The sequence below is a fragment of the Falco naumanni genome, chromosome 8 (genome assembly GCF_017639655.2).
Source record: "Falco naumanni isolate bFalNau1 chromosome 8, bFalNau1.pat, whole genome shotgun sequence".
In the NCBI taxonomy this organism is placed as follows: Eukaryota; Metazoa; Chordata; class Aves; order Falconiformes; family Falconidae; genus Falco; species Falco naumanni.
Window position 1 is genome coordinate 24,630,775 of NC_054061.1, and position 21,336 is coordinate 24,652,110.

Consider the following 21,336-nt stretch of genomic DNA (forward strand, 5'->3'; position numbering starts at 1 on the left):
TTATGCCCAGGGTCTCAGGTCCCAACTACTGGACCATCCCTCCCCTACCGCATACGGTAAGCGCGGGAAATAGTCACGTAATCGGAAACCTTTTGGAAAAAAGTGCACATGCTTTGGTCAAAAGTCATCAAAAGACTACCACTAACCTCCAAAATTTACACTTCTATTGCTTGCACATTGTGAAATAAACACATATGCAACATGTCCGTGTTTTGATATGTATTTTTATTTCCCTGCAGTTTTCACTTATCAAGAACAAGTAACAGGGAAAGTTGTCTGAACTAGTGCATAAACAAACATTCTGAAACACCACTACACGTATCTAATTTACAAGAACCGTATAAAAAAAGTCACTAAAACACTACACTACGAAGGTGTCCAACGCTTACAGTCAGACTTTTTCCAACCCGTTACTTGCCTTGTAGCCACAGGAAAACTCTCCAAAATTGAAAAGACAATCTTGCCACAACCCTCCCTCCCCCCCACCACCTGGGATGGCTCGATATCTAGACATCCAATAATTAATTATTGCAATGATATATAATGCAATACATACCTGGTAAAATATCCTTTATGTGGTGTGTTACAGTTTTAAAGCCAGTTAAAATATGCAGTCTTCAGATAAAATGTAATCAGTTGAAAATTTTCTCATATCTGCACAATTTTATATGTGCTAGATGCATAATTTTTCTAGTCAGTTTTTTTTCCTGTGTAATTATTTTTTATAAACTGGTATTATAAATAGAAATATACATTCAAAATATATGGAAAAGTGAGTTACTACATTAAATTTGCATGTATCGATCCATCCCTTTCCCCTGCACAGTAATAGAAAATACTATTTTGCCTTGAACTTCATATTTGACAGTGAAATGCCACTAAAGTATTTACCAAAAAGTCCATCTAGTCAAATTGTGAAACAAAATGAACCAAGTGAAAACTTTACATTTCCTTTAGAAAAAAATTACAAGAATTTTGTTTCCTAGCTATGAATCTTTAACTTTTTTTTTTTTAGACACAAAGTTGGATTTATTTGTACAAGATACAAAATGTAAACATGGCAAAATAAATAGTTAAAACAAGTGATGCAGGATCCCATTTCATGCTCATGATCCCATTAAAGAATTATTTTTTAATCCATTCAGTTGCAAATTCAAGTGCAAAAGCATGATGATGAATATCTACTATTCAAGTAACAGAAATAATATTGATGATACAAATAAACTATTTTACAAGGTAGTGATTTTCCCAATTTTACAAAATTTACATTATATATCGACTTAATACACGATATAATGATAGTCCATTTAGGTCCATTTTAGTTCTCTGTGATCCACAGAGTGCTGTATTTTGCACTCGGTTGGAATATAAATGACTACACCATTAGCACAGGTTGAGACACTGGTTTGAGGTTATGTCACTTCCATGGCTACTGTTGTCTCTGCTATGCCATTTAAACCCAGTCGTTCTGGTTCATGATTCTCTCTGCAATAAAAGAAATATTCAATAGTTACAGGTAGAACATATTTTCTTACACAGTTTTAATGATTTATTACATGTGCTTTGTTTTTTTTTTTTTTACACAGCTGTTAGCCTGGATCAGGGAGAAAACACGTATTAGAAACAGATTATTTAAAACTAAATACTAACTTTTACTCCACTAACTGCAGTCCCTTCTACAAGATTCTTGCATTTAACTGTAAATTACCAGCCTAAGTTATAGGTAAAAGTACTAAAGAGTCTCCTGAAGAAGGAAAGTCAAGATATATTATGATGACTGACTCACAGTAAAGCGTTATTCTAACATAATCCTCTCCCACCCACCCCAATTCCACTTTAGCACTAGTGCAAGAAATCTTAAATGTTTTCCCAATTTGTTATCATTCTTTGTAGAAAAGCCCAAGACCTGTTCAGCTAAGGTGGTACTTTTCACAGCATTTGCTGACATGACTTGAAATACCCCTATGACTTGAGGGAAATAAGAACTAAATGCGTTACTGATACAAAAGTATGCTTTAAGGCACAGCTGCTAATTTAAAAATACCTTTTTCCTCAATCTATAGTGACTAAATTATACATGCCATTTTCCATCTCAAAAAACTCTAAAATTTTAACCTCTGCAGGAGCGTTATGAAATAATCAGGAAGCCACATTTGCTAATGGCCATTTTTCACTTTTCTAATTCATCACAAACTTTACTCCTTTTTTTTTTTTTTTAAACATCATACAATCCAGCAAAGGCTTCAACCAAAGCCCAAATACCACCATTTTCAGAAAACATAGCCAGCTGCAAGCTCCTGACACTCCTGTGAAACATCTTCTAAGTATCCTGAACCAAGAGTGCTGCTGTTCAATGAGAATAAATCTGTCTATACACATAAGATGCAGGCTGGCACATAAAAGTGGTTTACACTTCACATACACATATATCTGTATGTATATATAAAATAGGTACGTCCAGCTTGCATCTTACACAAAGTTATGGAGAGAAGATGTGCAGGGTTTGATAGAATCTACCTGGAAGTGCTGCATGAGAGAAAGGACAAATGAAAATGGTTAAAATGAAGCCATTTTAAACACAGCGGAAGTTTACCAAAACTACCGGTGCCTAAAATCAGCGTGAATTATTTGGGGGTTAATATACAAAACAGCTCTTGCAGTTTGTCACAGCCACCGCGAAGCTGCCAGCAGCTGGATGTTTTTGTGAGGCTGAAGCTATAACTGAGAAGTCTCTTGGAGGTGGAAACAATTCTGTTTAGTACTCTAGGGCCGAGTTGGGCATTTCTGTGGAGGCATTTCTGTAGCACAAAGGAAACTTCAAACAAAAGTAACTTCAAACTTCAAAAAGGCTCCATGCTTACCTTGCTATACTGCTGATGGCACTGCTAGAAGTTACCTTTGGCACTCTGTCCATACTGGCAGCAACTGTGGCGAGTTTTAAGGCTGTTGGCGATGGTGCTGAAGTCCTTGTATTGATATGCACATTGACTGGAGAAACAACACTGACATTGTTGAGGTGCACTGCATTTGTCAGGCAAGAATTGTTCATGGGAAGCGTCTGAGGGCTGCTTGTGCACAATGCTGGAATTAAGTGGTTTGTGGTGGTGTGGCCAACTGTCCTTACAAGCTGTACAGTTGAAATCCCTGGGCTGGATGATAAAGCCATGTTGGTGGAGTACAAAGTTCTGGAGGTTCCTGTTACAAACCAAAAGTTGTCAAGTTAAAAATATGCCATTCCTCGGATTCAATTCCAAAGATTAACTTCAAGGGTAATGCTTTAAAGTATACACATCACTGGAATTGTGCAACAATGTTTTTTTTTTTTAAAGATCTGCAAAGTGTAAAACTTTAGAAATATTTCTAGCTAACATTAGGAACATGGCATGTTTTTTCATTCACAAGAACATCAGCAAGTGAAAGAAGTTGACAAATAACTTTCATATGACAAAGAGCTTTTACACTGCCCAACTTGGTACACCTCTTTTTAGGTGCTTTAAATCAAAGGGGCAACGCTCCCCATACAAGTGTATTGGCTGGGGACTACCTCAGCTAGGCAACCTCAGAGACCGACTGCGAAGCCAAATTCCGATGCTTTGAATCACCCCCTACCTTGTTCTGCTGGTAACGTAAAGAGGTTCTGGGGACCAGACTCTCTCAGTGCAGCAAAACTAGGGGTCTAAGGCTGGGCAAATTAGAAAACTCTGCTCAGATTTTGCTGCAGTGCTCTGTTCACACTCCTGAGGTGTGAGAAACTTCACGTTTCATAGCGTGTATTAAAACCAGAGGTTCTCAAATATCATCTTGGCATCCTAGCTATTCACTGTTCTCCTTTTGATCACAGGGGAACTAGATCCTCGTTTCATCCCTAGGGGATTCTTATTCCTGAAAAAAATTTGCTTTCAGCTAACATCTCCTAATTTACAAGTCTTCCTGTCCTGAACAGGAATAGCTCCTTCCCACCATTGCCGCTCACAGCTTTAGAAGAGTAACAGCAGTCTGATTTTGTATGCATAATATCTGTAATGGTTTTCATCAATCGTAAAGCTGTGTACCACATACTGACATGGTACACTACCCTGTGCCTGATCTTATACCCCTCAAAACACCACCCTCCCAGATATGATCTTGGAGAACTGTACATAGATGTCTTTTTCTTTCTTGGAACTGTTCCAGTATATTGATTTTATTCAGCTGTGGTTTTTCCTCCCTCGATTCATTTCATATTATCATTAACCCAGCCTGGCAGAAGGTCTATAAAACTAATCACATCATTAGCTGTTAAAACAACAAATTACTCTAAAAACCTTTTATGTGTTATGGCAGTCAAATGCCAAATAACATTTGTCTCTCGGCAACATGGCTACTACACCAGCATGACTGGCACTACTGCCTCCTGGTAGCAGAGGTTCAGAAAGAGGGGTGGCGGGAAGGTAGTGAAGGCCAATGTCTACACTTTTTCCTGAATTTGGGAGAAATCCTAAACGCAATGAAACCTGAAACAGTAAAGTCAGAAGAATTGCCAGTAGTCGTCCATTAGTATGTTTTTGTCTCAATATGCCAGTGAGATAATGACCAAATAACGTAACAACTTTTCTACTTCCTTCTTAAAGTACTTAATGTTTTAAGCAATTGATTTTAATTACAAATTCACACTGTTTTTAAAATGCTGTCACTTACGCTTCTGATCATGACAGATAATTAAAAGATAAAATCCTACATAAGAAAACAGAAATTGCTCTTCCAATGCAAGAGAGCATTTGCTAGTTTTATTACCATACTAACCTACACACCAGTGCACAACAGTATTTTAAGGAACAGTATTCAGAAGTATCACAATTAATATATTTGATTTGTTTATGATTATTAAATAGTATTTTAGAAATCAGAAATAAGACCAGTTGACATATTCTCAGCTAGTACTAGACCATGAGTTTTAAGAAATCATCACCTGAAGGCTGGAGAACACCATTAATATTGTTGTGGCTGGTGTTTTGTTCCTTCGTTACCTCACTGCGACTAGGAGCAGGTGCACTAACCACTGCAGATGCAGCAAAGTGGGCGCTGGCTGAATCAAGTGTTTTTGACATACAGTCAGAGGTGCTGGAGCCCTGTGGGAAGAAAAAATATTTTTTTTCTTTATAATTATTCAAGTATAAAAATAAACTAAGTTACAATTGCTATAATGCAGAGTTACCAGCAAATAAATAAATCAATCTTCTAAGTGTAATCTAATGCACCATAACATTAAATATTTCCATTTCACAAGTCTGATGAAAAACTGGAAATTAGTGTCCAAATGACCATTGGGTAAGTCCTGCCCAATTCAGCCAGTCAACAGCAAATGCAGTTCTTGGCAAAACAGATCACCTTCATAATGTGTTGGTCAGCCTGGAGAAGAGAAGGCTCCGTGGAGGCGCTCCAGTGCCCTCCCAGTACCTAAAGGGGCCTACGTGAATGCTGGGGAGGGGCTCTTTATCAGCGAGCACAGTGACAGGATGAGGAGGTAACAGCTCTGAACTAAAAGAGGGCAGATGCAGATCAGATATCAGGAGGCGGTGGGCCAGGCTGCCCAGAGCAGCTGTGGGTGCCCCATCCCTGGCAGTGCTCCAGGCCAGGCTGGATGGGGCTGGGAGCAGCCTGGGCTGGGGGGGGTCCCTGCTAGCCCAAACTGTTCTGTGATTCTGTGCATTTAAGAAGTTTCCTCTAGAACAACTGACTATGCCTTAAGTTTCCTTCTCTCTTCTGTCTCCAGGCAGCAAGTATACTGCAACTGCAAGTCTGAAGAATTTTCAGTATTCATGGTACATTCATTGTCATGGAGTAATTTCTGCTACCACTTAACTGCCCATCACATTCTGGAAGTACACATCTTTTATTAGTCCAGTTTCTTTGAAAGATACCCTGAAATGGCTGCATGTATCATTCTGCAGCTTCAGTTTATATGAACTCAGAAAATTACTTTGCATAGGCAGAGTGTCTTAAAAATCCAAAATTCATTCCTCTTGTTTAAATATTCTGGTGTCCTGTCTCTACACATACAGAAAATGTAATCAGTAACAACCAATACAGAATCCCTGACTAACCAAAGCAGAAAACACTGAAAGGAAGGGACAAACAGCACTGGCAATTAGATAGAATATGCTCAAAGTAAAGTAAGTTTTCCTAGAAACAGACAACAGCAACAGCTGTCATATTTTCTTAGTAAGAAACTAACAGAAAACTAAGCTTAACAGAAAAACACATATTCTTCACTTGCAAGGCACTACAGAGGAAAAATATGATTCTTTTAGAAGACAGTAGTAGTAACACTGCAGATGGGGAGGAGGAAGGAATGAAAATATGCAAAACTACATTTTTCCTCCTCAGAACCTACCAATTTTTTAGTATTCACTGAACATCTGTTTGTAACAGAATACATTACCTCATAAAGTAGTTTTAATAAAGAAGTCTCTTTGGAGCACTTACAAAAGGAGGACAAAACTAGTGAAAATAGCATGACCTGACAGAGCACTGGCTATTTCTACACTGACCTACTCTGTGGATGCAACTAATGCATTAAAATATGAAATCTCTTACTCAACTTTTAAAATGTAGCCATGATATATAACCTACAAAAAAACCCAAAAACCACAAAACAAAGAAAAAACCCCAACAACAACAGGTTGTGATGCTAAAACTTAAAATATTCTCTTGTTCCAAATAGAAAAATGAAGGCAAGGTATTTGTACTAGCTACAGCATAAGTTGCTTTCCAAGCACTGTACAGCAAACTGGAAAAGCGTCTTGACCAAAAGTATTCTACGCTCATTCTAAAATTTAACGTATTTACTGTGTTATATTTAGCTTAAGAGATAAAAAATACAGAACCAAGAAGGAAGGTATCAGCACATGACAACATTTAAGGTGCATTACCTGTGCTTTCGGATGTGTCTGTTGTGAGGAATGCTGAGATTGCTGTTTCTGCTGAAGCTGAGCAAGCTGTTGCCTCTGCATTTGAACTAACTGCTGTTGATGTGTCTGAAATTGCTCCTCTGTGATACCCCCTGTTACTACCGAAAAGAAAGGGAAGCAGCGTTAGACAGGCCTGCACAAAATATATCTGAAATGCAAGAGTGTATCTATGTTGGATCACAAATGGTTGAAGGCAACATACACTGTGTTAGACACCTGCAGAGATCATCATATATCCTTATGTAAAGGAGAGGTCAAGCTAAACTTATTTTGTTCTTTCAGCACTAAATCAAATTACAACAAAAGAATTCATAGTTTTCATTGCTTTTAAGCAGTTTCTATCTTTGGTGGCTTTCTCTACAGTAGCTTTAAGCAAACGCTTAAAGAAATTATTTTCCTGCCTCTCAGAAAACAGCGGTCACAGCTGCAGAAGGAGTACACTGGGCTGAGCTGGGTGCCTTCCCTCGCAGTGAACATGGGGAGTTAATCCTTGTACAGCTTTCCTTCCTACAGTCCCTTATCACTGCCCTTTTCACTGACACCAGAAAGGACTTCGTGTCTGCCAGGCATACTCTTCCTTTGAGAACGCCTACCTAAACAGCACAACCAGAATTCATATATTCAAACAGTTTGTATACAGTGCTATACTAACCCTCACTTGAAAGAGCTATAAACTAATACACAATGACAAAGCTAATCTCCAGGCCTAAAACTTAGTAAATGTCTGTAAATATCACAAATATTTTGCAAATCTAGTTTGACCTCCTTAACTCACACCTCCCACCCCCAACCCCTACTTGAAGGAAACTTAACTTTCACCTGAACAGGATTTTCTCTGTCAATTTTTTTTTTTTATTATTATTATTATTATTATTTTTTTTTTTTTTTAGTGGAGTAAATAGTTTTAGAGTGCCCTAAGTTTGCTTATTCATGAGAACCAGGTTAATGCAACCTCGGGAGCATGGTACTCGCAACAAGTGAAGGGAATAGTGAAGTCAGACAAGCTGTTCTAATACTCTCCCCCCATCCCCAAGGAACTGTACACTTGAGAAACTGAAAATACTGTCAAGTGTTTCATATTAAAACCTGAGTAGCTGATGTTAACCTAACAACCAAGTTATCCTAGGAGGAAATAAAAAAGAATTAACTTTTCAACAGTTTGTTCTGAACTATTTTTTTTCAACTCTGAAGATGTCACTCATCTCAAAACACCTGGATTCTGCAGGAATATCACCTTATCAAGAGACACTACATTAACATTAAAATAGGAAGTGATCTATCTTTCAGGGTCTGGCTCTTTCACCTACTAGTTGTAACACATGTGGTTGTCCTGAAATTCCTTTCTTGAGTAAATACCAAAATTAAGACTGTGACTATTTAGAAATTAGTACTGGCACTTGTTCCTTACTGCTACATTCTTAAAACAGGTTTCAACTATGTTAGGAGGGCACTTAAAATCCAATGAGTTATGCAGATAATATTCCCAGAATCCAATAAAAGTATCATTTCCAACACATTCCAAAACCAAATTTATTTTGTATTTAGCTTTACTGTGTTCCTCTTGAAGATTACCTATTACTGCAAGCATTTAATTCTGAGTTCAGTCAGCTAAACCTGCTAAGTTCCCTCACAATAGTCTCCCAAAACGTGTTGTATTACTAAAGGCAAGAGAGCCAAGAACAGCATTATGGAACATTACATATATATGTATTTCTATTTTTAGGTTCTGAGGTAACAAATTCCAGAACATGTATTTTGTTTTTATAAAAAAGTGTTTTAGAACAAGCTTAGACTACACTTAGCCGTAATCAGCTGTCATTTCTCAGCAATACAGGGGTATTCATCTAGACTCAAAGTTCATTATTCTACGGGCTGTAAAGACGTAACACGGAAAGCAGTCTCTGCATCGAGGGATCATCTGATTTAGCCCACGCATCAATTCTATGTTTCCAATCTCCCTTCATTCTCAGTTTGACATAGACCATGAAGTCATCAAACACACTATTTCCAGGTACAGGGAAGGTTATCGTAGTAATGTAATAATTGCTCACTCTGCCTTCTCATGTTTAAACTCCACTCAGTTCACTACCTGTCACCAGATACTTATTCAGTGGTCAGACTGAACTCAGCTGTTAGCCTTGTTATAAAACAGCAGATCTTCATTAGCAGATTTAATATTATTTGCTTCTGCCAACTCAGACAACTGAAGGGTCCTAGAGAAAAAAAGAAAACAGCAAACCTCTATGACATCTCAAGGTAGCCTTTAAAGGTCATAGTTAAGTGAAAGTGTTCTATATTTCTATTAAAGGTTCTATTTACCAGAATTTTAGCTTCCACTGCCGAGTATCAGGATTTTCTATGTTACCATACCCTGACTGTACTGAAACACTATAACTGAGCAAGGTAAAAAAAAGCCAATGTGAAATTAAGTCTTCCAGGCTCCTCTCCTCGACAGCTTTGGTTTGGATTATTGCATCCCTTCTCTTACGATCTGAAGGCTTTAATGAAAGATTGTCTTTTCAGGCTGCCCCAAAAGCAGCATTTCTTTAATTATTTCTATATGGTATTTAATTCTGGGGGGAAAAAAAGGAAAACAAAACAAAACAAAACAACAACAAAAAAAACAAAACCAAGAAAAACTTCAAAATGTAAGAGCTTCTTCCATAAGCACAGTTCTTCAACTCAGAATGTCGTCATCTGCAGTTGTCTTTTGTATCTTGGGACATGGTAACTAAATCGGTAACTCTTTGAGCAGGTCATAGGAACTGGCAGATGAAGCAGACTGGAAGCCATGTGCAACATACCGACTGTACCGCAAACTGCTGAAGATTTTGTTTAAAAAAAATTTACTTCTTACTTCAGTCCCAAAAACTGGCTGAGTTGCACTCTAGGAATTCTGCAAGTAGGTTAATTATTACTTACTCTACCATCCACAAATTCCTGGTAACTTTCTCCCTCCATCATCTCTCCTGATGACTAGTTGTATCCCTAGCTCATCAGTTTCTCATTTTATATTAAACAGAGAGTTGGTCTGGAGGTGTCTCTGTCTGGAAAAGTAAGCTGGTCTCTGCCAAAGTGTGCAAGACTACAAAAAATTTACACAACTGATCAAAGGGAACAGAGTGTTTCACTGAACTTGTCTCAAAGTTCCTCAGATTCAGCTTTTCCGTTTGCAGTTCTTATAATATGAGCAAGAGAGTAATTTAACTTGAAACAGTGGTTCTTTATTTATGCACTGATGAGGCACTTTCAAGAAAACACTAGTCACACATTTTTAAAGTAAGTCTTTCAGTTTGTACAATGCCTAGCATTTGAGGAAATACCAGAGTTGCTTTATTAATACAAGTGAAAAATTTAAGTCAGAGGTAACTTTAGACATTCTTGCACACCGAAAACCAAAGCGAGCAACTCCAAGTCTTCTCTAAACTAAAAGAAAAAACAAAAAACAAAAACAAAACTCAGTTTAACTACCGTCATTGTTTCCTCTAGAGGCAGCTTTATGTTTACACATAAGTGTGCTATAAAAAATCATCTTCCAAACAGAATGACTTTAATAAATGCAGCAATAATACTTGTGCTCATTTAATGCACAACCAGACTTTGACCAGCCCTTTTAAAATTTACTCACTATTTACTAATGAGAAAAATCTAACAGCAGTGCCTCTTGCTGGCTCAGTTACTTGGTGAAGAGCTTTGTTGTCTGCTGCATCTGATCCTTTACCAGAATTACAGGATCTGTTTTATAATTTAAACCTGGAAAGAAAAAGGTCTTCCATAACCATAAGTTTTCCTGCATAATGTACTTCAACTACTCAGTGATCTCTATTCAAATCTAAATGTATTCTTCAGATGATTTCTAAAATTATATAACCAAAGTTAATTACTATTCCTCTACAAAGTGTCTTAGATCCATCAGATTTAGTAGTATGCTTTTTTTTTATTTCTCTATAGCCTCTCCCACCATTAAAATCAGTATTTCTCTTCCCTTTCCTTCAGTCCTCATTCCCTAAGAGTGTAAATCCTGAGGTACTTGAGTGCTAGTCCACATGTATATATCAGGTCTGTCATTAATTTGCTATGCAGCACCAATAGTTTAGGGGTTTTATTCTTGTTGATGGCATTACATGAATCACGAAGGGCTGACATTTTTTTCCTTACGTATACACAGTTCCCTACCAAAACACAGCCCCCTTTTCCCTGAATATACTGCTTAAACCTGTTCTCGTTTTTGTTTTCTTATTCTGTGTCATCCCTCCTATAGCTACTACAATTCTCTTCCACCGATGTGGTCTTCATTTATACTAAAGCCAGGTGTGGAGATTTTACCAATCTCTTCAACCTTTTCCCTTCACTCATTTCTTCATATACTATTAAAAGCAAATATATCTGCTTCCATCCCAAAGTATTCGCCTAGGTTTTTTTACGTAGACTCCACCCTTGGGGGAGGAGGCTATCTCCCCCGAGCAGAACTCAAAGCCTCAAAGTTTTACATCTAGCTAATCCTTAAATAATCAATTGATATTTATTATTACATCACCATGAAAAATTCTACAGAAAAAATAATCAGCTTAACCTGTACCTTTTTAAGCCACTTTCCTTACCTTGATGTCACCATACTTTATTCATGCAAAATAGAAATCTTGCAGTATTACTTGCATGTTATATAAAGAGCTATGAGCAAATTCTTCGTTGTTCCTTACAGCTCGTAGTCCACGTTTCACATCCTTAACTCTAACAAACAGTATTCCCTTCTATTTTCTGCATTTGCTTTAATAAGACATTTCTTGATGCTTATCAACAATCCCATCACACAAAACTGCCCCCTTCTGCTACAGATGCAACTCTCCAGACCTTCAAGTTCCTTACAAAAAAAAAAAAAATTATATAAAACATGACCATAGCATGTAATATTTGTTCTCATCATGCAGCAGAACAATATTGTTGTGCAAAATCATTTCATCTGCACTGATGGTACTTAATAAGCTAATGCTCAGTCTTTTACAGACCTAACATAAAAAACTGCTTTTGTCTTCAAGAAATGTAATTTCTACGCATGAATTCTAAAGGTATGTTACTGAAGATTAAATACCCAATCCTGCAACTGTCTTCAAAAGAGACAGATAATTCCGCATCCATACAAAGCTAATTATGGAATTCAGAATCAGCCTATTTTTTAAATGTAATTATTCCATATATACACAATAGAGCAGGAAAATAGTCAAGATGCTTGTTGGTGCTTGGTAGTGGATCTCTTTTGACGTATCTCTAATTGTTCAGCATTTAAAGAATCATACATCCTTTTACGACTACAAAAAAAGTGACATTAAACTTAAGCAATTACAACTCCCAGTACATGAGGCAAATGATGTAAAGACTTATAATATAAGCTTAAAGGAGGTTTTTTTTTTTCTTTTGGTGGCTTTTATTCCAACTTTAGTGCTCCTAGACCCAAATCACTAACGAAGGGTCTACGAAGATCAGAAGTATTGCATATGTTTTATATTCTTGTGAAGATACTACAAGAAATGGTTCTAAGTTTTAGAAAAAAAAGTTTATGGCTGCCTTGCTCATCTGGAGCTATCGGGTCGTAAAGCTGAGCATTAAGAGATTGGCTTCACTGGCTGTGAGAGATGACATTTAAAGGCAAAGGCAATCTCCTGTCATACTTAATGGCTGATGATTTTCTGAAAAAAGTCAACACAGAAGGCACATCATTGGATGCTTCCAGTGTCAAAATTTTTACTATAACAGGTATCGGCAAAACATGCTGTTTTCAGACTTTTTCATGCCTGCTCAATATGCTTACTGACTTACTACTGGTTTTCTGAGATGTTTTGGTAAGTGAAAAAGCAAAACTCCAACACACACCACCCCCCTGCCGTGAAACCAACTGCTTTTCTTTTGCATTTATGAAGAGCATTCTTCTCTCCTTAAACAAGGTTAGTCTTTAAGACTCAATCACACCTAAGCAATTCTTAAATAGAAGCAGAATCCCTCCTTTGAATAATGCATGTTTAAGTCCGGCACTTTTATCAAGATTCTATTGAAACTGTAATAAAAGCAGAAGGAAGAAGACTGCTTGTGGAAAATTTCTGTATACTCTAAGAAAACACAAAATGATTAGCTTGTATCTTTGGTTTAGGTACACATCGCTGCTGAAGATGTTATCAGTCCAATCACAAGTAAAGATACTGGTATTCAGTATTTCGAGTTCCAGAAAAATTAAAATCCTTGCCTACCTGATATGCCATTCTTGCTGGTGTTCAATAAAGCTACAGATGCTGCAGAAACTCTTTTATTATTCACAGTCTGCCCTGGTTTCCTTGAGGTACATTCTTCGCTATCACTGTCCTGTAGATTTAGTAGCCTTGGCTGAAAACACTGCAGTCGACATGATCTGATATTGCTTAGTATTTCAGAAAGGGACAGTCTGTTTTCACAACGTTTACTGGAAGCATTGGTCCGTGAAAAATTAGAAGAAAAGTCTAAAGTCTGGGAAGAGCTTGAAAAACTGTTCAGCATTTCTGGGTCAATCTGTCTCAAGACAGGATCATGTTCTGTGGATATTCGGTCCATTATAACCCTGGTTGAAGAGGATGGGGGAAAAAAAAATATGTTAGTTTAACTACCCCTTCCTAATACTTCCATCCTTTGAAGGGGAACAAAGAGTAGAAATAACACAATAGTACCTTCCACCCCTGCCAATTCGTCTTCTTGCAAATCCTATACATCTTCTTGGAATTGTAAGAGTTGTAAGGCAATGCCTGAACCTCAGTTTGTCCAATTCTGCCAATTCTGAGCTTTCATATGAAGAATTAGTTTGGTCCAAACGAGGCTGTAAGAAAAAAAAAAAAGGCAATTTTGCACTCATTTAGAGTGTATACTTCGATTAGGTTACTGCTAAGTGATTATCATGCACAGGCCACAGTATAGAAAATGCCCACAGAACTATCACTTCATTAATATGCTCAGATCATAAAAGAACTTGGAAGATTAAAAAACGAAAACAAAACAAACCCCCATGAATTCACAAAGCAGAAAACCCTCTTTCCTTGATTAGTCATAACATTAGACGCCACAACGAAAATATAGAACAAGCCAGAATTAATTCATTCTGCCAAGAAACACATAAAACCATCCTACTCAGACATGGGTCCATCTGGCCAAGTACCTCCCGTCTGATAATGGCTCTTTCAGTGCTTCGTCACAAGATATAAAACACAGGGAGAAATCCTTCACTTGTTACAGCTTCTGGGCTTCAGACTCTTAGAAGCCAAAGGACTTCCCACAGGCAAGGCTGCACCCTCACCATGTTTTGCACTCAGCTGAGGGGCCACCCTTCTCATGGATTCGTCTAATCCCACTATAAGGGTCAGTAGCATAAAAGCTTTTGTCTGTAAAAATGAGTTTATAAAAAATAATTGATAGAAATACTTCAAAACTGTATGCACAACTCCAATGCTAAGCGTCGTGCTACAGAAGAATACTTTTAGTATTTATTGTGACAAAGGAAATCCCAAGAAAGCCTGTTCCTTTATCAGAGGATCCTGCTGAATCACCAGCTGTACAAAGCAAAACTTCCCAACTCAGATAGCTTGCAACCTGAGTATGTAGTCCAAAATTTGCCCTTTAGTTTTACTCATGAAACACACACTGCCAAAGGTAAAGATGCCGATCTGAACGGCCTTTGTTCCAATACACAACGTTCAATTACAGGAACTTGACAGTGTATTGCCTGTATCAGCTTACCTTAGGGCATCTTTATCACTCCAGGAATATCTTCATTATTATTATGAACTCAAAATTGCATAATCTTTACAAGCAGAAATGCTGAACGCTGTCTGAAATGTCTTATATGACAGGTTAAGAAATACTCATTATCAATTTTTGTGATCAGGTTAAAACTACAGCAACAGTAGTGCTGTAGATTCAATCAATTTATGTTAAGAGTTAACCAAGACTCAAATGGCTTCAGTAGTTAAAAAAAACAAACCTAAAAGGCTAACATTAAGGCTGTTAAAAAACCTGCTTCTACACAACAATGGAAAACTAACAGGAAAGAACAATAATAGAAGTTTTCAGTCACATCGACTTGTTTTGGCAAAGGAATTAACTCACAGGCTAAGGAAAGAAAAAAAGAAGGATGAATTCTAAGCAGGAGAGAAGCTTCAGCTAACCCTCTGAAGCTAAGCAGAAAAGGTGATTAGATGAGCAACCAAGTAGTAAAAAAAAAAAAATCCCTCACCCAAACTGAAATACCAAGTAACCTGAGAGGCCAAACAAAAAATGGGTGGCAAACAGACAAGTATGGTCTTAAATAACCCACTCAAATTTCTAAAAGAAGAGGAGTATTTAAAAATACTGACATTCTGGGAAAGATTGAGTTGTCTGTGGTATTCTGAAAGTGACTACAACACAGCAGGACACTGCAAAGATGGCACAGTAACAGTGCCAGCACACACCTGACCTGGGCAAAGAATTTCCAGTACAACTTGTATGAGATGCCCATGCTACAATCTGAGCATTCTGGGGAATGTCTGGGCTTCTGAAACAGCCTTCCTAGTGACTAGATGACTTCCCTGTAAGTGGCTTTAAAAGCTACACAATTATTTTTTCGTGTACCTTCATGCTTCCCATGGGAAGCAAGCAAACTAAAACCAGACCCATCACAGTGTTGTTGTTGCCCTTCCTGGTCCTCTGCAGCCTAGAGCTCCCCATCTAGAAGCACATGCTTGGTAAAAAACTATCATTCGTTGGTTCTGAGATGATGACAGGACATCTATAATTAGTCTCTGTCCTCTGCACATTCTTGCGATTGCAATCTAGTGTTTTTCAATATGTCTACAGTCTGCACTGTTTTCAAAAGAAAATTTTGACAACTATATGAAAAAATCCTCAACAGATTAAACCCCTCTGCTTCAACAGCAGACTCTACTCAATGCCCCAGTGGGATCTCTCAGCAGGTCTGAGAACTGGGACAACTAGTATCTAACTCCTAATGAGCTCTACAATCTGGGAAGAAAGAACATGCTAAGAAAACTGGGGGGGGCGGGAAGACAAAAAAACCCCCTCACTCCCTTACATCACAGAGTAACAATACAATGAGAATAATTCTCAAAGATTGAGAATAATTGTCTTTGGAATCACCAAATCATCAAAGCTTTGGTGGTGAAAGTGGGAACAGAAGAACTATTACACTAGCACAACGACAATCTCAATTAAAAAAAAAACAACAGCAAAGCAACAAAACAAAAGACACCACACTAAATCCAACAGCAGACAGTCTTACAGCATAATACTGGCATCCTGCTCTTCTCCTGAAAGCACAAGATCCATCAGGATCATTTTCTTCTTCTGCTTCTGATACTGGTGAGGGTACCTAGACCAGAAAACAAAGTCATTCTTCTAACTGCCATGTTTACATAATATAATTTTATTTATTATACCAAGTTTTATTTATATAGCATGAACTGCCACATTTATATATTAAACGCAAGCTTCTCCAAAGCCTAGCTTCAAAGAAGAACACTTACTCACAGTTTATCCAAGTACCTTACGTACATCCACTGTCCAACAGAGTTATTCTCCATTTCAAGCCAGACTGACCAAATCACAGGCAACTGAAATTTCTGCCTTCTGTACACGGAGATGCTGTAACAGAGTATTACCTGCGGGAACTCATCTTCATCCGAGCTGTGGAAGTCATACTGTTTAATGTCACTCTTGCTGATAACAGGCAAGGGCTCAGCAGAGGGCTGTTGAGGAGTTACTACACACTCCATTTTAGGTTTCTTTAGATACTTCTTCTTTTGACGTACAACATCTGACACCTCCTCCTTTAGCGATGAATGATGAGGATGCTGTTTGTGAAAAAAACCAAAAATTTTAAAAAAATAATTAACCTTTCCTTTTCTCATGCCTTGAAGACATGACTGCTTGTCTTTCAAAGCCTCTCACCATGCAGCATCTGCAGACTATTTCAGACACATAAGGCAAAATTTACTTAAAACACTAAAAACCCTAGAAATTTACCTCCAATTGTCTTTATGGGTATTTATTAATAAGCTGAAAGTTTTCAAGCCACATGGCTACTTAAGAGGTTCCTGGCTTTGTAGTACTCTCAGTATACTGTAACTAGAAATCCTAATCTGATTATTTTCTGAAATCTCAGTTTTCTGTGGTAAGCGCTTCTGATTTTCTGACCTGCTCTGATATGTTCAAAAGAAACAATCTGATTTGTTTCGTGTTTCTCAGCTTGTATTTTTGAAAAGATGCACTTTTAATTTGGGTTTGCTATTTAAGATCTTGCGAACATAAACCCCCCCCATAGTAAGCAACTCCATGAATATTAAACCATTCTCTTGAACACAAATGCTATCAGACCTCAAAGCTTTTAAATTCAAAGGCAGATTACTCCACTTGAAAAATTCTCTATTGTAAGTTAAAGCCAGGGCAGTTCTGAAAAAGTGTTTGTCTGCTCCAAACTACACTTATCAACAACGGCCCTAGTAAAGGAGCTGAGCTCCATAACGGGAGAGGCAAAGCTGCCGGCCCAACAAAGACCCCTGCCCAAGAACCGCGGCCGGGGGCTTGGAGTAAACTCCGTGACCACAAGGTGTCGCGGGTGCTAAATACAAATTTCAAAAGGTCTTCAGCTCCCCAGCCTTGCATCCAAGCATTTTATAGGAACTAGTATTTCAGGTTATTTCCTCAAAACCACGTCTTAATTCCAAAGTTGGGTGCATTTCTTTCCTGCAACATTAACGGTGGAACATCAGGTCTTATCCTTCTTCTACCCGTATTTCATTCATAACTATAATGACATTAAAATGGCTTGCAGCGGTATCCTGGGTTTTTTGTTTTGGTTTGTTCAGAGTTTTTGTTTGTTCCAAACACATGACCTTCTATTATTTATGTTTTAAAGCAAGGATAGCCACTAAGGAGGAAAATATGTACTTATAACTTCAGTAGGTACTTATAGCTTAAGTTAAAGGAAACATGATATGAAGAAGTAGAAACAAGACAAGCAGACAATCACTTGTAGTAATACAATTATGCTAAGATTGGAAGCAGTTAATTTTTCAATTAATGCTTGTATTAACTGCAAAAAAAACCCCACCAAACCTTATTCTCAAGTAGCAATCTTAAAAACATTAACCCAAAATGGATACATTTGTCAACAGTGCTGCTTGTAGTGTAAGCTGCTTGTGACGATATTATTAGCTTCCATTTAATTTCATCGGAACCACACATCACCAGAACCAACAAATACAGTCATGGTCATGGTCAACTAGGATCCTTTGGAAAAAGATTATAATGCTCTTTTGCACAGATGTATAGACTGTCCTCATAAGAAGATCATAATGAGTATGCAAAACATTATGACCTGATTTGGTACTGGAACTGAATAGTGACAGAAGATAGAGATCCCTTTGCTGTATTTTTCTTAATTTTTTTTTTTTTTTTTTGTGGAGTAAGTTTCTTCGTAAGACAAAAAAAACCCCAAACCATTAAAGTTTAGCATTTCTAGCTACGTATTATTCTTATATTCTTCTTCTCCAGATGTTACTAACAAGGTAAATTATAAAACTAGATTAATTAGGTTCCTCTATAGATTAAAACAAACAAAAAAAATGTAAAGGAAGGCTTTGTCAAAGTAGCTTTAAGTACAGCACTCCACAACTTTGCTAGTTTTAGAAAGACAAAATAACTAGTGTGTCACACATGGCAACTTGAGCTGTACATCCTGCACTCACTCTCTGAGCACTCTCTCATCCTTTTGCAGAAACTAGGGGTTTCCAAATTTAGCCTCTTTCATCCACCTTCCTATGTTTGCTACTTACCTAATATGCTGAGGGCCATGTAGAAGCAGATATAAAAATGTCTACTTGGCATTACTGAGAAGCATACAGGCCTCAGTAATAACTAACTACTACAAATTCTAGTAAGTGTTTTTGAAAACATTAGTTGCTTACAACTTCTTTCAGCTGTCAACAAGGTAACAGATGCATTCCTGCACCTGGAAATTTTACTAATCAAAGATCAGTAACAGTTCAGAATAGTTTCTACAGTCCTTTGGCATTCTAGCTGTAATTCAGTAAAATCCTGTATTTTCAGGACTATCTTTGCACTGAGGGCCAGTCAGTGCTCAAGGACACCACCACCATCAGAAAAATTCAGTGCACTAGTCTCCCTTTGAAGTAAGAAGGAAAAACAATTCGCTATACTTGGCAATCTCATGAGGTCCTGCTAGCCATTTAACACCTTCCCATTTACTTCACCTTACAACAAAAGAGACAGAACCAAGAAGAAAAATGGAGACTAGTCTAACACTGCTGTTCACAGAAACAAACAGCAATGCCAGCCAAACGTTTAAAAACTTAGGTGGGAAAGACAACAACCATTGAACTGGAAAAAACACAGCAGTCTCCTGGACTCCTACCTTCAAGCACAGCAGCCTCCTACTCAGTTTTCCAGTCTCCTGGGTATATCCAAAAGGGTGATGGAACCAGTAGCAAGAGACTCACAGCAGAAGAAAGCTTACCTTAACTTTACATTCTTGAACTTTGTGATGATTTCCATTATGAAGAGTGGATGGAGTTGTGCTCATCTCTTTTTCAGGTCTATTAAGCTTCACTTCATTGAGGATTTCACCTCCATAATCACCCAAATGGTACCTAAAAAAACACGATTAAAAATATAATAATGCATTTCCACTTGCTTGAAAGACACAAACAAACAGTTTGCATAAAACCCTTTCTAATTTAGCTTCTGAAGTTTATGGTGCTACACAAGTCTTCGGCCGTGCATGTGTTCAGAAGACTAGCACCGATACAGGAATATATTATAGGAGGTATTTTCAGATTTGATGAAAGTTAAAAACCTTGGTATTATAAATTACTTCTTAAAGATGAGAATTTGCAATTTTACCTTTTCTCAACAACTTCTAATGTTAAATGCAATAGCTCGCGTTTTGTTTTTTCTCTTCTCTTAATCATCTCCAAAATTGTTATGGCTCTGCTAAACTCTCTTCTTAATTTCAACATCTTCTCATAAGATGCTTCATCATTCTTTCGATTCTATTGAAAGATTAAACAAATTTTAAGTCAAAGCAAAACCTGGGAGGCATAAATAGCAAAAAACAGTTACATAATGCTGCTGCAAGTGAGAATCATACAAGTACATTCAGAAGCTGCTTTTCCTAAAGCATAACCTAGCTGGTAAACAAGGCCACAAAACACAAACACTAACTTGTAAGAGTAAACTGAAAAAGAACTTTTCAGCCATTTCCTCCCCTGCTTTGCCTGATCAGATTCTGTATCAACCCAGCAGAAGTTTGTCAGAACAAGGAATTCAAGGCTTCCTAAAACACTTTTTCCACCTTGATTCTGCACATGGTAAGGCTGTCTACATATGTGTACAAAGTTGATGTAAAATACTGTGTAATTACAGATTACCTAGTTCACATCAATTCATACTACAAATAAAAAGCCTGAACTGTTTACTCCATGGCAAATGGAACGTAATTTTTCCCTTTTTCACAGAAAAATAAGTTTGTAACCTAGCAAGTCCCGCAGCTGCTTGTTTATGTGCCAATACCTACAAAAAAATCACGTTTTGAGTTTCAGCTTTCTAAAAAACGGACAGACTGTAAATTCTCTATAGAGAACTGATGGATTACACACTGGCTACATCATTCAGGAGGTCTGAAGTTTAGCTGGGTCATCCAATATTGCAACTATTAATAGAGATAATCAGATCAGTAACTGTGGATACCGTAGGACAGATCCCACAAGATGCTGGGCAGGAATCAAAACAATTCCTGTGACCGCAGGATTTAAAGTGACAGATTTAACACAGTGAAATCTGACAAGTTACCTTTCTGGTCTGCATCTTCTCAGTTCTCCTCCGGAAGGCAACATAAGGGTCGTTGTTGGTGGAGCCATCCCTCTTTTCTTGTTTGATTTGGGGGATGAGAGACGGCCCTCTGCAATTCTTACGCTTTCTTACCCAGTAGTCATATACAGCCTTAATAAGGTAGTCATCCTCATTTAGCAGCAATTTAGCTTCTTGAAGTGTTACGAGCTAAAAGACAAAATTCAAAAGGTGCAATTGGAATGGGGGTGAGGTGGTGGTACAGGGAGAAAAATCACCACACATCTCTTGTATGCTTTCTAAATAAACTTAATTCTTTTCCAGCACAAGAGTAAAGGGAGGAAAAAGTATCTAAATGGAAGAACTTAAGCCACCACTTGGTCTTCCTAAGTTAGATATATAGTTCCCAACTCTTCTGAACTAGCATCATCATCTCTCAGAAACTTTCAGACAGTAGTCTAGCACTTCATCAATTCTTCATGAAATCTGAAAACATGTTTTGAAAAAATTA

At 37.6% G+C, this 21,336-nt stretch overlaps 1 protein-coding gene across 2 annotated transcripts in view; it reads right to left on the bottom strand.

Annotated features, from left to right (window-relative positions):
* Window positions 1–204: 204 nt before the first annotated feature.
* EPC2 (enhancer of polycomb homolog 2) overlaps window positions 205–21,336 on the bottom strand; it is a 50,818-nt gene continuing 29,686 nt past the window's right edge. Inside the window, exons 4-14 of one of the 2 annotated variants that reach the window (XM_040602930.1) lie at window positions 20,829–21,035; window positions 19,881–20,029; window positions 19,495–19,627; window positions 16,619–16,810; window positions 16,240–16,329; window positions 13,640–13,785; window positions 13,190–13,533; window positions 6,912–7,042; window positions 4,949–5,108; window positions 2,862–3,195; window positions 205–1,485 (exon numbers count right to left, since the gene is read on the bottom strand). In XM_040602930.1, the coding sequence (XP_040458864.1) occupies window positions 1,413–1,485; window positions 2,862–3,195; window positions 4,949–5,108; window positions 6,912–7,042; window positions 13,190–13,533; window positions 13,640–13,785; window positions 16,240–16,329; window positions 16,619–16,810; window positions 19,495–19,627; window positions 19,881–20,029; window positions 20,829–21,035 (1,959 nt within the window). In that variant the 3' untranslated portion in view covers window positions 205–1,412. Of the gene's footprint in view, window positions 1,486–2,861; window positions 3,196–4,948; window positions 5,109–6,911; window positions 7,049–13,189; window positions 13,534–13,639; window positions 13,786–16,239; window positions 16,330–16,618; window positions 16,811–19,494; window positions 19,628–19,880; window positions 20,030–20,828; window positions 21,036–21,336 lie in introns of both variants that reach the window. The other variant, XM_040602929.1, reaches the window with a different exon arrangement.